General features: G+C 29.1%; 3 protein-coding genes across 5 annotated transcripts; 2 read left to right on the forward strand and 1 right to left on the reverse strand.

Moving 5' to 3' along the window:
- Positions 1-2,084: 2,084 nt before the first annotated feature.
- On the forward strand, positions 2,085-5,581 carry LOC127250943 (reticulon-like protein B12). 3 transcript variants are annotated; one of them, XM_051274436.1, is made up of 6 exons: positions 2,085-2,206; positions 2,549-2,586; positions 2,937-3,117; positions 4,211-4,422; positions 4,530-4,689; positions 5,443-5,581. In XM_051274436.1, exons 1-5 carry the CDS (start codon positions 2,130-2,132, stop codon positions 4,685-4,687), a joined length of 666 nt encoding a protein of 221 aa, XP_051130393.1. In that variant the 5' UTR covers positions 2,085-2,129; the 3' UTR covers positions 4,688-4,689; positions 5,443-5,581. The 3 variants fall into 3 exon arrangements, with proteins under 3 accessions (XP_051130393.1, XP_051130392.1, XP_051130394.1); XM_051274435.1 differs by lacking the exon at positions 5,443-5,581 and having other exon boundaries at positions 4,530-4,867; XM_051274437.1 differs by lacking the exons at positions 2,085-2,206; positions 5,443-5,581 and having other exon boundaries at positions 2,236-2,586; positions 4,530-4,867.
- Positions 5,582-5,950: 369 nt separating this feature from the next.
- LOC127250942 (uncharacterized) lies at positions 5,951-9,468 on the forward strand. Its single transcript, XM_051274434.1, has 7 exons — positions 5,951-6,099; positions 6,175-6,351; positions 6,816-6,885; positions 7,179-7,510; positions 7,627-7,768; positions 7,894-8,019; positions 8,960-9,468. The coding sequence occupies exons 1-7, from the start codon at positions 6,075-6,077 to the stop codon at positions 9,342-9,344; spliced, it is 1,257 nt and encodes a 418-aa protein (XP_051130391.1). The 5' UTR covers positions 5,951-6,074; the 3' UTR covers positions 9,345-9,468.
- Positions 9,469-10,218: 750 nt separating this feature from the next.
- On the reverse strand, positions 10,219-12,328 carry LOC127251154 (60S ribosomal protein L35a-3-like). Its single transcript, XM_051274755.1, has 4 exons — positions 12,176-12,328; positions 11,835-12,063; positions 11,706-11,748; positions 10,219-10,442 (listed from the first exon to the last, which is right to left on the reverse strand). The coding sequence occupies exons 1-3, from the start codon at positions 12,241-12,243 to the stop codon at positions 11,707-11,709; spliced, it is 339 nt and encodes a 112-aa protein (XP_051130712.1). The 5' UTR covers positions 12,244-12,328; the 3' UTR covers positions 10,219-10,442; position 11,706.
- Between the last annotated feature and the right edge of the window lie 4,086 nt (positions 12,329-16,414).

A 16,414-nucleotide genomic window follows, 5' to 3' on the forward strand; every position in this document is an offset into this window, starting at 1 on the left:
CCTACCTAAATACATTTGTCCCCTTTTAGATTTCAGTTGGATAGTTAAATTTTATTTTTATAGTGAATTTATTTTCATTACAATTTTATTATGTACTATTATTTTCTATAAAGATTTGGAAATGCAGGTGTATTTTATTAATATTTTTTTACTTATCAACTTTTACAATTCTATGTAAAATTATACTATTTTTTATTTTTAAAATATTACATATCAAAATTAGAATAAATAATCACCAATTAAACAAATCATATTTATGTGAATTTTCAAATTAGGGTGTGTTTGGATGAGTGGGTGTGTTTAATTGGGGGATTGAAATCCAATTATTCTATCTCATTTTTTTTTAAAAAAAAATATTAAATTAAACGCTTATTTTTTATTTTTTATATTATAAAAAAATTAATTTTACATTCAAACAATCATATCAATCGTTTTATTTATATCACATCATACAACTATTCAAATTCAAAATTTTTACTATTTAAATCCCAACTCAAAATTCAAACCACAAACAAACACACTTTAAATGTGTTGATAAGAGTGTCAACATTAAATCCATCCAAAAACCGAAGATGTTTTAAATGAAAAAATTTAGGTTCAAATTTAGTTGTTCTGAACTAAAAAAAAAAAAAAAAAAAAAAAAAAAAAAAAAAAAAAAGAAGTCAATCTAAACTAAACTTTTAAAAAATAATAAATTAATTGGGGTTAGATAAGTTGGGCTTCAAAATCACCTGATAATCCCAAGTATAAAAATGATAATAAAATAATCCAAAATTCAAATTCAACTTAATTTTAATATAATTTTATCATCAAAATTAATTTCTATTTATTTCAAATTATAATAGTACTACTTTAGTCCGGCTTCAGGAGTCTTATTTATTTTTTGCATGTATTATTATATGAAAACATAGTACAAATAAAGAGAAATGACAAAAATATGTCTTATAGTACTATTATAATGACATTTGTGCAAAAAAATATACAAATAAAAAATATTTTTAATATTAAATACAATTATGCAAAAAATAAATAAGATTTTTAGAGTCGGACCGAAAGAATATTTTATAAAATGAAATAATATAGAAAAAATAAAATTATATAAAAAACAATATACTAATTATAAATATATATATATATATATAAACAAAATCAAGTTTTTTAATCTATTTCTTATTGAATTTTGTAGATGAGTTTAAAATTTTTCAATTTTCAGATATGTTTTGTATCGATTTTCATATTTTTTGGTATATTTTACGTGGTTTTTGGAGTTTGCTTGGATTATCAAGTTATCTGAAATCAAGTTGACCAAATCCGACTTAAAAGATTTCGAATAAGACTTGAAATACAGATGATCAGTAATATTTAAAATATAAAATTAATATTAAGTATAAAATAAACAATATATGTATATTTCATTCAATATTTTAAAAAATACTACATATAATAAAAATTTGAGTAAAATTCCACAATGAAACACACCTTACATAAAATTATACTATCTTATCTAACCTATCATTTTCTCTTAATCAATATATTCCTCTTTTTTTTTTTTTATTCTACTAGAATGTAATGTATTATCTATAGTAGATCGAACTTTTCTGTATTTATATGTTATATCTATTTTCCTGCTCTCTACTTTCCTCTGCTCCTTCCATCTCTTGTATTTTTTTTTTTTTTTTTATTTCAAAACAATAATTGTCACTATTTTTTACAAAAAAAAGAAAAATTTTTATTCATATTTTTTATCAACTATAAATATAATATCAATATTTTTTAAATTTCATGTCCAATTCAATTAAGACTATATTTATGGAACTGAGAGAAGTATAATTTTATATCTAGACCAACTACACCCCTTAAATCGTGTTTGGTAGCTACAAGTTTTGGTAGTCCACAATTTTTCTCGTTTATTTATTATTATTATTATTATTATTATTATTATTTTGGATTTGAGTTTTAAAACATCGAGTTAGTAAACTATACACGGAGTAATATTTTTATATCTATTTAAATTTTATTATATAGAAAATAATTGAGAAATTGTATTAATATAAATAGACACAATTTTCTAAAAATCTGCTTGACGACAAACAGCGCATAAAACAGCGACAGGAAAGAGGAAGAAGAAAATGGTAGCAGCGGGAGAAACCTCCCCCACACGTCTCTATCCTCAAGCCAGTCCGCCGACCAAGGCCATCCAGCGGAGGTACTTTTTTGGATTTGACGAAAAGTTACCAATGGAAAAGGTGTTTTCAAGCTTTTAAGCTGGAATTTCTGCGTGTGTGTGTGGAAAATATGTTTACAAATAAGAAATTGGGCGACTGAGGAAAGAGAAATAAATGCGCTGTGAGCTTTACAGAGTGGACTGAGCTTTTAATTTAATTCCATATTGAGGATTGGGAGATTGAGGTGTTTTTGGTCTCGTGACTGGATCATTCCTTTGCCTGATATAAAAGTGGAAGTAAATTGAATCAGTTAATGATTCCTGTTTTTCATTTTTTCACTCAAAAGTATTGATGATGGTTTCGTCCGATCGGCTGTTCAACAGGCAAAGAACTGTTCATCAGATTCTCGGCGGAGGTCTCGGTAAGTCTCGAGTTGTCGTTTTTTTGCTTGTTGATTGAAATTCAGTCAAGTTCTTCATCTTCGCTGGTTTTCAGTTTTGAATCGACTTTACGGAAGACTTAATTCTGACTCATCGGTTTCGCAATCAAGCGATATCCAACAAAAATAAGGATAAGTTTAGTTCAAATTGAATAAAAATCGCGTTTGTCCGCAATTGAGTTCCGATCAAGCGGATCTAACTCGCACACAGAATTACATACTGAAAATCGCTGACGTGAAATTTGTCATTAACCTAGCAAATGATAAGCGAGTCCTGAATTCGATATTTGAATTGAAGGAGTTGACTGTTTGAATCTTTTTCTGATAAACAGTTGCAGATGTAATTCTATGGAGACGGAAGGATCTGACTGTTCGAATTTTAGTGGTGACTTTGGCTGCTTGGGTGGTTTTCGAGATATCAGGTTACACTCTTCTGTCACTGTTTTCAAGTGTGTTCCTGCTCCTCTTCACCATTCTGTTTCTGTGGGCAAAATCTGCAGCAATTTTGAACAGGTTTCTTGTATTTTCCCCCCCTCTACTCTGTGCTACTATAGCTATTTTTATGGCTTCTTGAAATTGAATTAGGGTTGATAATTCTTATCTAAATTCAAGGCTGAATTGAGATTGATATCATCGAGCATAATAAACACAATCAAGCAACTGACTTCTGAAAGAAAATGCTGGACAAGAAAATCATCACTTTGAAGCTTCTGCTCTATTAGTTACTAAGTTACCGAACCAGCTTGCTCCAAGAAGATTATATGAAGTAGATAGATTGACTCTGCACAAGAAAATCATTTCTTCAATTTCGTTCTGAATCTTCTGCTTTATCAGTTACTAAGTTACCGAACCATCTTGCTCCAAAAAGATCATATGAAGTAGATAGATTGATGCTTTGTTTACTTTGTGTTTTGGCTTAAATAGGTTCGATGCGATGCTTTATGATATGAAATAAATATGTTTTCATAATTAGCAGCGATCATGTCGTTGCAAAATAACTTAAAAACAAATGCCAAAGTAAACAGAAGAGTTTCTGTTATAATAGATATATTACAAGGCATTATTTTGATCTTGAAAAGGAGTGGCTAGGGAGAGGTTAGCATGTACTGATTTTTCCCATCAGCATATCATAAATAGGCAGACAAGATATAGTTTCAATTAACACATATTAGTTAAAATTAGCATCTGATTTTTTTTCCAGTGAGCATATTATAAATAGGCAGCCAACATAATACTAGATTTTTTCTGTCAGCATATTATAAATAGGCAAATAGCATCGTACTGATTTTTTCTATCAGAATATTATAAATAGGCAGACAGCATGTTATAAAAGGCCTTTTTGAGAATTTGTAATAGATTAAGAAATAATATTATTTTATTGATTAGTGAAAATGTATAAGAGTTTTTGACATTTTTTTAAGTAATTATATGCGTAATGGTATGTTTGTAATGTGAGTATGTTAATAGGTCTCTCTATAAGGGGTGTTGAAATCAACTATAGTATGTATTGTATGGATTATTGTCATGTACTGTCAGTTCATATGATACACTACTTAAATGCAGCCGGAGAGGCTATTTCTTACTTCCTTACAATTGTTGTAAACAGACCACCTCCGCCTCTACCACATTTGTATCTCTCGGAAGAACTTGTAAATGAAGCAGCTACCATTATTCGCAGCCATGTAAACAATGTGCTCTTAGTGTCACAAGATATTGCCCATGGAAGGGACTCGAAGATGTTCATCACAGCAGCTCTTGGTCTTTTGGCAACATCGATTCTCGGAAGCCTCACCGATCTCCTTACCTTGGGCTACATTAGTAAGCCAGAAAAGATCCATATCTCTATCAATCTTAAAAACTTTTTATCTTCTAAAAGATCGAAACCAGTAGCTTTGTATATTTCTAACTATTCTTTGCTCCTTCAGGTCTTGTCATTGTTCTTACAATCCCGGCACTGTACGAAAAATTTGAAGATCGAATCGAAACATTCGCAACATCTTGGTATAGAAAAATGAGGCATCTCTTGGTGGGCTTGGATATGAAGGTTCATAAATGGATATTAGAGATGAAGAAACTGCAGTGATGGTTAGAAATTCTTTAACCCTCCTTTAAATCTGTTCTTTACATTTGCTTGCCTGAATCTGATTTTTTTTTTTTTTTTTTTAATTATTAAATATTTTTGGTTTTATTATTCCTAATGTTCTTACTCTTAATAATTATTTTTGTTTTTCTTGAATGAAAAGGGTATAGCACAAAAAGTGGTTGTTTATGGCATTTATATATATATATATACACATTCTGATTTACTGCCACCACTGTTCGCATGTTCAACTCCATTGTTACAGTGTTCGTTAGAATTTACTAAGATTAACCTAATAATTTATAATGTTTAATTTTAAGGTGATGTTTGTTTATTTTTTTTTTGTCTTTTTCTAATATTATCTGTTAAAAAATAGTGTATATATTTTGAATAGAGAAAAAATAATTTGTTATAGATTAATAATAAAAATAGGCAATAAATAGTATAAAATACACCTAAGAAATTTATTCTTTTTATACGAAAGATTTTATATCCAAAACATTCAAAATACAATCTCGCATTCATAAATAAAAAATAACAATATTTTAAATGCAAAATGAGGTGTCTCATTATTATTATGACTATTATTTTTGTAAAAGCTTTTTCCTAGGGGATGATTATTTATGGTTAGGAAATTGAGTTTAGTATTTTTAGGAATAAAATTTTAAATTGTGATATAATATTTTGAATATAAAATTAAATTTTCATATAATATATATATAAATTGATTAGATTTTTTTTAAAATAATGAAATACAGGATGAAAACGCAAAGAACCCTACCCTCAATTGAAGATTTTGGTTAAAGTGAAGACGTACTTGCATTTTCTCATTACGCAATTTCATTTACATTTAAACATGTTTATTATTTTTATATTATTTCTATAATTTTCTATATAAAAAAATTAAATATTTTCGTTTGGAGGAAGCGGTACTGAGATAATAATAATAATAATAATAATAATAATAATCCAAAATTTCTACTCGCCTCTTGTATCCAATCCAAAGATCGTTCCAGATTCCCACTCGTTCTGCTTGTCGTCCCTTCACCATTGCTGCTGCAGTGCTTCACTTGCAGCTGTCCAGGTACAATCCTGGGCCTGGCAAGGAACTCTAATTACATATAAATAAATAAATAAATAAATCTAAAGTGGGCCTTTACAAGCCCGGTTAAGTTATTACGGCCCAATGGGCCTGTCTATATATCTGGTGTGGGAGTCCGGGAGCTTCCAAGACATTACCTGCCCCAAGAACAGGATCAACCGGACCTCGGGTTTTCCTTCTCGATTAAGATAAATTTCTGCAGTATTAAATACTCAGATTCAATGATTCATAGTCATAGTTTGATCATCAATCGAAGTTTTGATTTGAATCAAGAACAATCAGAAGAAAATGGAGCAGCCTTTGTTGTCAGCAGGTAAGCCAACGGTTTTTAGGTGAGCAATTTTGTGTTCTACTCCTTTCTTCAATCATTCAGTGCTTTTTGGTGCAGATAAATGGAGTTCGTACGAGCACATCGGGAGGGTTGGATCGGCGATTCCGACGGCTTCCTTGTCAGGAACTGAAGTCAGCGTCGACGAAATTCGATCCGCGGCGGCTTTTCGCGAACCCTATCCTCTCTCTCTTCACGCTCCTTTACTCAGTCCTCCTAATCCTGCCTATCCTATCGGTAATTTGATTGTTGTGACTATCGTTTGAATTTCAGAGAAATGGAGTGCCAAGTCTTGCCTATATAGTTGGATTATAATTGTTTTTGTTTGTATTGCTTGATTTGTTCGTAAATTATATGTTTTCTTCCATAGCTGCATCACTGTTGTTTTAGCTTTAGTTGCTCTGTTCACTTTCAGATCCTAATTTCTCTACCAAAGAATTTTATCTTAATTTGTTGTTCGTAAATAAGGTTTTCTTCCATTGTTGCATCACTGTTGTGGAAGCTTTAGTTGCTTTGTTCACTTTCAGATCCTAATTTCTCTATCAAAGAATTTTATCTTGATTTTGTTGTTCGTAAATTAGGTTTTTCTTCCATAGCTGCATCGTTGTTGTAGAAGCTCTAGTTGCTTTGTTCACTTTCAGATCCTAATTGCTCTATCAAAGAATCTTATCTTGATTTGTTAAACAAATTATCTATTGCAGAGCAAGCAGTTGGTTATCCTCAGACTGGATATTATGGACCTTTGGCTGAAAATGCCGCTGGTGTACAAAGGTAATGTAATCGATAATTCGGAATTTCAAATGATTAGATACCTATGTAGTTGATCCATTTATGAACAAAATACATGAATGTAGCTGCAATTTTAAGGTTCTGTCCAAACCAAAACTTTTAAATTTTTGAAATTTTTTGAGAATAGTAAAATATTAGTAATTTATGTGATGTTTTGCGAAAGAGAATAGGCATTTGATGGTATGTTTTGGATTAAATTACGGTTGATCAACAGTATCAAAAGCTCTAAAAGTGTATTTGTAAACATAGTGTAATTCTTTGAATACAAAACACAGGCAAGTATTGGATGAGGTGGAAATTCGTGAGCTTTTGATAGATCACGTTGGCCATCGTTGTTGTTGGGGAAGTCGTCCTGCTCGGACATGGGCTATTCATGCCGTGGAGGATTGCAATGTTTATGTGGGAACTCTTGAAACATTCGTTGAAGAGAGGGAAACCTTATCAGAGACACAGCCGTATGGTGGAGGTGAAGTGGATGGAAAAGATAAAGGCCCTGAACTCGGAATTTGGGAATTGGATCTCAGGTCGGAGTTTCCCGTACTGTTTATACCCCAAAAAGAGTCACGGAAAGTGATTCCTCATTCTGAAGTTGTCGATAAATGTTCAGGTATGATCTATTAGATTGATGGGCCTTGTTTATCAAACTTAACTTTGATATTTATTATCGAATGTTAGATCAGAAAAGGTCACTGATGTGTTCCTGTGTTTATTGGATTTGTGTAGATTGCGCGGGAAGAGGAAATATTATATGCGCCTCTTGTAATGCCGAAAAAGAGCCCGGCTTCTATAAGGAGAATCAAATGTCTCAATGTCCTACTTGTTATGGTCGAGGGTTGATCGCTCATAAAGATGGCTCAGATACAATGTAAGCATTTTATGTGGAAATACAATCTTAGTTTTGAACGAAAATGCCCTAAGGTTTGTTAGTAGTTTGGTGATCAATGTTGTTCATGTTCTTTCTCTATATGTATGACTAACAATTGTTTGCAGTTGTCGAAAATGTGATGGCAAGGGCTTGATTCCATGTGCAACGTGTGGGTCTCGTGGATTAATCAAGTGTGGAACTTGTCGGGGCGGAGGCTCTCTTCTAACGCGCCAAGTGGCAATCGTTAAATGGTATGAATCTTTATTAAATTTGCCCGGCAAAAATTTTGACACTAGTTATGCAAATGCGCTCCTTAATTTTAGTTCTTTTAAGTGAATTGTTGAGTATTTCACGTAAACATGTTTTTTAGATCATCAACTTGTTATTTTTCTAGAAGTATGAAATAAGTGTCATGTACAAATACGAGATTATTAGAGCAACGAGGAGTAAAATACAATATTTCTTCATACATGGTCATTTTTAAAGTGTGTTTCCGTAAAATTTTGATTTTCAATTTTTAGTTTGAGAATAATGAAAATTTTGAGTTAATAGTTTCATTTTGTTTTTTTTTTTTTTTTTTTTTGTTAATGCAATTTAATTAGGTGTATTTAGCTATATCTTGAATGAAATTTTGATTTCTTATGTAATATAGGGTTTGTTTAATTATGATTTTAATTTGGTTTAAATAGTATTTTGATGTAATATTTCACAAGGACTCGTGCGAGTTGAGTTGAACAGTAGTAGTCTGTTTAGCTTGAACCCAAAAATGAGGAAATTGATTTAAAATTATATTTTGATATGATGTTATGAGAAAAAATAGCACTTCCTTCGTCCCTTAAAGAAGTATCCAAATAATTTTTTTTCACGGAGTTTTATTAATATTAATATTATATTGGTATATAGTAGAAATAATGTTAAAATGACAAAATTAACTTTATTAGTGTTGCATAATATAAAAATAATGATATTGGTGTAATATATTGTAAATTGTAATGATATTATTAATACAAGGTAGATAGTACAGTAGGAAAATTAATACTGGGACAGGACTAATTTAAAAAATGGATAGTTTGGTAAATGATATTAACTATTTGATTTGATAGCTCTGTCACTTGCATAATCAAATTTACGACTTTTCCCTTGTACTTGTTCTGAAACTAATAACATGCATCGAAACATATTTGCCAACAGGAAAACGCTGCAGGCGAGAAAAGTAAGCGCAACAAGGGGAGCGGCGTCAGTTCCCGACGATGTTTTCCACAGAGCCAAAGGAGTGCAGCTGTGCAACACCCAAGCCTACCAGTGCACTCCGGCCTTCTTTGCCGATTCGTATTTCCTCAACAAATTTTCCTCGGAAGTTATTGGCGAGCGAGCTGCGGTGCCTCCGACAGCGAGGCAGATATGCGAGAGACATAGCATCACAGTGGTTCCGGTAACTCGGGTAACGATGGCTCGAAATCGTAGTTCATTTAGTTTTTACATAATTGGGACGGACAGGGAGGTTTACTTGAAGGATTCGTATCCGGCGAGGTTGTGTTGGGGACTCTGCCCTTGCATGGAGTGGCTCAAGCTGTAGTAATATTTGGTTGGTAAGTTATGTTGCATATAAATTGTCTGTATTTTTGTTTCCATTCGTCCCATGTATCTTTTTTTTGTTGGAAAATAATTATATATGTTAATTGAATTTTATAATTTTCTTAATTCTAATTAAATTATTAGTTATTTTAATTTTAATTTTAATTTTAAAATTTTTTTTTGTATTTACAGAAAACTAGATAAATTAAGTGTGAAAACTAGATACATTAGTTTTTTTTTTAGGGTAAGTAATACTCCCTTCTATGGTTTCAATCATGTTGATCAAATGTCTACTTATTTATAATGTAGTGGATATTTGACGGGGGTTTGCTTTTTTTGTTTTGATTTTAATTCGAATTGTTGTTTGAATGCAGAGGAAAAATATTATATTTTTAAGTAGTCCCTAATAAAAAAGAACTTTTGGGGTGTGATTTTTTTATATGAATTTTTAGGAGAAAAAAATTAGATAATATTTTATTAAGAACTTTTGTACCATAAAAAATTGATGTGCAACCTTTATTTTTTGTTCTATACTTTATTTTTTTTAAGAAAAATAATAGTGATTATATATACCATCTTTTATATAAAAGATAAATCTAGAATATAATTATCTTTTATATAAAAGATAAAATAACAAAGGGGTATGTTCTAATTGAATTACACAATTGTTGCAAAAAATCTGCAAATGCAAAGGCTCACCACAAGTGCATGACTCAGTTTAGCCAGAGAGTTTTTGAAGTTTTGAAAATTTTGGAAAAAAATAAAAAATTAGCATTTGATTTTAATATCTTCTGAAAGAAAAAATTATATATGATGCCATATTTTTTTCAAAATGAATAATACCAGACAAGTGAAAATTGATTGTGTAGTCGGAATTGCTAAAAAGATAATTCAAAATCATAATGATGCATAGTCAACATGTATGCATTGTCTGTGCTTCACCATTCAATCAAGAACAACCAAAGTAGCAACATATCGAATAGTTAATGAAAAAAACACAGCTGCTATCATTTCAAATAACAAAACTTTTTCGAATAAATTAAAAATACCAGCGGGCAGGAAGAGCTTCGGGTTTAAGACCTCTACACGAGCCAAGTCACTGCAATCGATAGAAAAGTACTATTAGTTTTTATTATGGCAAGTCCACATAGAACACCAATTTTATCGAATAATCATTCGCATGGGACAAACAACTTGTATATTACAAATATATGCGCTAAATTTTGAATCTATGTATCTTCATTTCATCGCATCTAGATAGAAAATTCACATTCTTGCATTTAATTTTTCAAATGCATCCATTTCAAAGCCAACAAGCTATTAAATAAATAAACCGAAGTAACACATATGGGAATCATTGTGAAGTTTCTTTCCCGCAATACAATTCCCAAATGGTTACAAGAAGCGTGTTCAATGGCTGCAATTCTTCTGTAGATTTCTCACAAGAATTTTACTATTGATTTTATCTTTTCCCTCTAAAAACATTAATCAAATAACTCTTTTTTATTTTTTAGACTATACTAAAAATCAATTTTACATTCAAACCTCACATCAATGTCTGTATCACGTTAAACAACTATTTTGATTCACACATTTACTATTCAAAAAAAAATTCAAACCCAAAAATCAAATCCACAAACAAACACACCAGGTGTTTTCACTATATACAATTCCCCAAAAAGATTATACAAAAAAGACAATATATACATATAAAAATAGAAGTCAATAAAAATGCACAAAAGATCGTTCCTATAATACTTTCACAATCCCTATAGCAAAAACACCTAAATCTATAAGAGTACTAAACAAACACACTCAAGAGCAATCAATACGAGAACACATTTGCCAAGTATATGATGCATGGCCAAACTTCAATAAGTATTATACCCCACAAGACTTGACAAGTTCCTAAATCCTATGCTTTCGTCGATATTTTCATACCTATTTGGCACTATGCAATCTAACTAAAATATTTATTCCACTAAAACATCAGATTCAACGCCATCAATACTTATTTCCTATCAAAAGCATTACCTCAAAATCCTATCATACATTTAACATTTCATAGCATGGCATCCAATACCCATTTTCGACTCAAAACATAAGATCACATCCAAAAACTACCTTCCATTCAAGATTTTCAAATCCAAAACACCCTAACAAAAAAAAGAAAACAGAAAACAGAAACACAGTTAACATAACCATTTCAAAATCAGTACTCCAAAACACTATGAATGCATAGAAATGCAAGAGCTGATCATCATCAATTCATTAACATACCCTGCTTAAGAACCAACTGTTCAAGTCTAAAAACATTCTTAAAAACATAAGAATTAAATACAATAATTATCCAAGATCATACCTCAAATGTTGCTCGGGTACATGAAAACCCTCACTCTATTACCCTGTATCACAAAAAAATCAAAAATCTCAACCAATCAGATGCCAAACATTCCACACAAAGACAATTTCTATACTGAAAAATCCTTACCATGGATTTAGGGGGAAGATTAGACTTGAACTTAGCACGAACGACGCCACTGTTACCATGAGGGCGGGTGACCTTTCCCCAGATACAACGGTAGTGAGATCCATTCTTCTTAACCTTAGCCTTGTAAACGTACGCCATTCGCTTCCCTTGGTACCATGCCACTTCCTCCTGTGTGTTCACTCCCTCTATCTGTATCAAAGACGTGTTCGGATACTGATTCGACTTCGACCTATTCAAAAAATTTACACAATCCACAATCAAATCACCAATTCTCGCCGCACCAACCGAAAACAACATTATCACGAAAAAACCTAACGAAAAAATTCAATCCATCCACCTACCTCTTGTATCCAAGGATCGTTCCACGGACATAGAGCCGGACGCGTTCTCCTTGCCGCCCCTTCACCATCGCTTCTGCTGCACGAGAATTTCTGCGATTATTGAAAACCCTAATCGCTATAAAACAATAGCATCGATAATGACTGAAACCCTAATTGGGCTTTTGGAAAAAGTCCAATTGAAAGCCCGTGTTATTTTTTTTTTTGAAAAAAACGAGTTGAAATTTGAATAATAAAAATTTTGAACATGTTGATATTTTGAATATAAAACTAATTTTTAATATAATATAAAAATAAAAAATAAATGTTTGATTTGACGTTTTTTTAAAAGAAAATTATGATCAATAGTAGGATTTTGCCTAAATTTTTTAAACCAACACACCCCAATTGGGCTTTTGGAAAAAGCTCAATTGAATATTACTTGGGCTTCCGTGAGCCCAAATACCCGTATTGTTTTCCGAATTTGGGCCGGCTCATATATAAGCCCAATTTATTCTAACCCAGCCCATGGGACACGTGTCGTATAAGTGCGGCGACGGTGCGCGCCAATGAAAACGCAATCATGTAACGATCTCAACATATATATTTTTAATTTATTAATTTTTTTTTAATAATTTCCAGCCTGGATGGAATGTCGCAGTTGGGGCCAACGTTACAGCCTAGTTTGAATTAAACGATATATTTAATAATAATATTGGAAATAAATTTTGGAATTTTTTTTTTATCTTTTTTAAAATAATAAATTGATGAGATGGTTACAAGAACAGCTCCAGCTGGACAAAGGATACTCTCCGCGTGGAAATTTAGACCTTGCTTACTCTCCAGCTCTATATTAAAAAATTAAAATACTACCTCCGTCCTACGCACCGTGTCTGCTATAATGTAGCCACGGTATTTTAGAAGAGATATAATTAATAGATAATTAAGAATATATTAGTGAAAATAATTATCTTATAATATAAATAATTATAAATTAAGATTAAGATAACTAATTAGTTTAATTAAAATTTAGAAAAATTAAAATTAAAAAGTTTAAAATGAGATTAAAGTGTATAATCAGTTTTTAAAAAAAAAAGGAAAAACAGCAACATGGACATGGTATGTGAGACGGAGGGAGTAATAAATTATTTATATTTTAATACAACTATATAAAATATACTCCCTATGTCCCACATAATTTGTCCCTATTTTATATTTTCGTCCGTCTCACATAATTTGTCATTTTTTTTTTTGAAAAATTAATTATACACTTTAATTATATTTTAAATTTTAAAATTTAAATTTTTTAATCTTAATTAAACTATTTAGTTATCGTAATCTTAATCTATAATTATTTTTACTAAATAATAATTATTTTTACTAATATATTTCTTAATTACTTATTAATTATATTTTACCTAAATTTCTGTGTTTACAGTAATACACCCATATTAGATAAAACGGAGGGAGTACTAATCAAAGATTGCTATATAGGTAATCATCATGAATTTAGTGAAATGGGTATCATTTTACTTTTTATGATTTTCTATGTTTTTATTAAAAGGTCTAACATAATTTTAAAGCATTTCAGTTTCCCTTATTTTATTTTAATTTTATTTAGTTAGGAGATTACATTTAATTTTATTTATGCGGCCTGCAGAGTATAAATGGGGGACGCGTGGACAATAGAAAGGTTGGGTGGGCGTCAACGTTGTACACTTCCACTCGGACACGCCCTGGAGGTTCATTCCACTTTGCACCATCATTCATATTTCATGCCAACTTCAAACCAATAATAATAATAATAATTCAACCAAACATTTTTTGTTTTAGTTTGAATTTTTTATTTTAAAATTTTATTTAAATAATAATTTATTTTAAAATTTTAAATATTGTAATTTATTAAAAATCGTATTAATTACATTGTACTATTTTCATCTTACTAAAAGTGTTCATATTACTATAAATACAATAATTTAGGTAAAATATAGTGATTAATAGTAATTAGGGAAAAAATTATTTTTGGTTCCAATATAATTAAAATTCATCACTTTTGGTCTCAATATAAAAATCTTATCAATTTTGACCTCAATATAACCAAAACTCATCATTTTTTGTCTCAATATAATCAAAACTCGTCATTTTTTATCCCAATATAATTTTTTTTTTTTTTATCAATTTTAGTCTCAATATAACAAAAACTCATCAATTTTTTGTCCCAATATAATCAAACCTTATCTTTTTTGGTCCCACCGTCAACCAACCGACAGAAAATATTGACGTGAAAAAAAATCAAACCTTATTTATATTTGAAGAAATTGTACAATCTTGCAAGTCTACGTCAGCATTTTTTATCGGTTTGTTGACGGTGGGACAAAAAATGATGAGTTTTGGTTATATTAAGACTAAAATTGATAAAAAAAAAATTATATTGGGACAAAAAAATGATGAATTTTGATTATATTAGAACAAAAATGATGAGTTTTAGTTATATTTGGACCAAAATTAATGAATTTTGGTTATATTATGACGAAAAATAATTTTTTCTCTAGTAATTAAGAAGTGTGATAATAAAAAAATTATTATATAATAAAAATAATTATAAATTAAGATTAAGATAATTAAATAATTAAAAAGTATAAAAATTAAAATGTGATTAAAATGTATAATTATATGAAAAAAAAAAAAAAACAAATTATATGAAAATAAAAATAGTGAATGTGTTGGACTATGGGAGTTATAATTTTTATTTGAAATCAACACTAAAAGCATCCTATAGTGTGGGTTGGTTTTCTTTTAGAATTTTAATCGAGTAGTTTGTATATATTGTGAAATTATTTTGGTACCTTAGTGACTTTGATAAATAATAATTTGCTTATTATTATTATTATTATTATTATTATTATGTGTTACTAAGGTTATTTATAAAATATACTTTATTGGTCTCAATTATATACAGATATATATTTATAAAATTATAGATTATTATTATTATTAATGAAGCCTTCTAATCAAGAGGGTGTTTGGGAAAAAAAATTTTGAAGAATTTTTAGTTTATTGAACAGTTTTTTAGTTGTTTAATCAGTCAAAAAGCTAATTTAGATGTTTGGTAAATTAACTTTTTTAAAGAGCTTTTAAATCTAAAAAGTTAATTTAACTTTTTTATTTTAATTTTGGTTATTTCTTATTTACCCTTAAAACTTAATTATTTATTTTATACATATAAATATATTTTTATAGCAATATTTATTAATTATTTTTAATATATTCAATTTATTAAATTATATTTTTATTTTTGTAAATTTAAAATAATTTTAATTATTAATTATTACATATAAATCATTTTATTTGTAAAATATATAAATCTTTAAAACTAAATCAAATAGAAAAAATAAATGTTATTAATTTATTTATATATATTAAAACAATAATTAACATAATAAAAATATATATACGAAAGATTTATTATTTTATATTTTGCATAATTTTAATAAATAATTTTATCAAATCTAACTAATAAAAATAAAAATAAATATTTTATAGTGTTTTTATAATTTTCAAAAATTAATAACAAAAATTTTCATAAATTTCAAACCAAAATGAACAAAATTAAATATTTTAAAAAATAACATATAATGTCCTTAACAGTTATTGTATTTATAAATTGTTAATGTCAAACAGTTATTTTAACAAACACTTGAATACAACCGCTAATTGAATTAGCTAGTCAAACCAACTAATTCTAACAGCTAACCTCTAATTGTCAAACGTACCCTAAATAAATTTACACCATTGATTTAATTCTAATTATCTTAATTAAATTAATAATTTAATTAATTAATAAAATTCAGCCGTGCTGAATTTTTTAATTCAGTACTGATTAATGGAAGTGTGGAAGCAAGTTGTAACATCCCATTTGCAAGTACGTGACTCCATTTATACTACGTGTTATTGGATTAGATTTACACTATTCATCCAATTTTTTTCCTTTAAAAACATCAAATCAAATACTTATTTTTTAATTTTTATATTATAATAAAAATTAATTTTACATTATAAACATCACGTCAACACCTATTTATATCACATCATACAATTATTCAAATTCAAAATTTTTACTATTCAGATCCCAATTCAAAATCCAAACCCCCAAACAAACACACCCTTAATGTATGTTATTAAATTTACGTGAAAGTTAAATATGTTTCGATATTTAACATGAAATTTATTATTACTATATTTATATATACAAATGCATAGATT

This window comes from Andrographis paniculata, unplaced genomic scaffold, assembly GCF_009805555.1.
Source record: "Andrographis paniculata isolate CXL003 unplaced genomic scaffold, ASM980555v1 Contig38END, whole genome shotgun sequence".
Taxonomy (NCBI): domain Eukaryota; kingdom Viridiplantae; phylum Streptophyta; class Magnoliopsida; order Lamiales; family Acanthaceae; genus Andrographis; species Andrographis paniculata.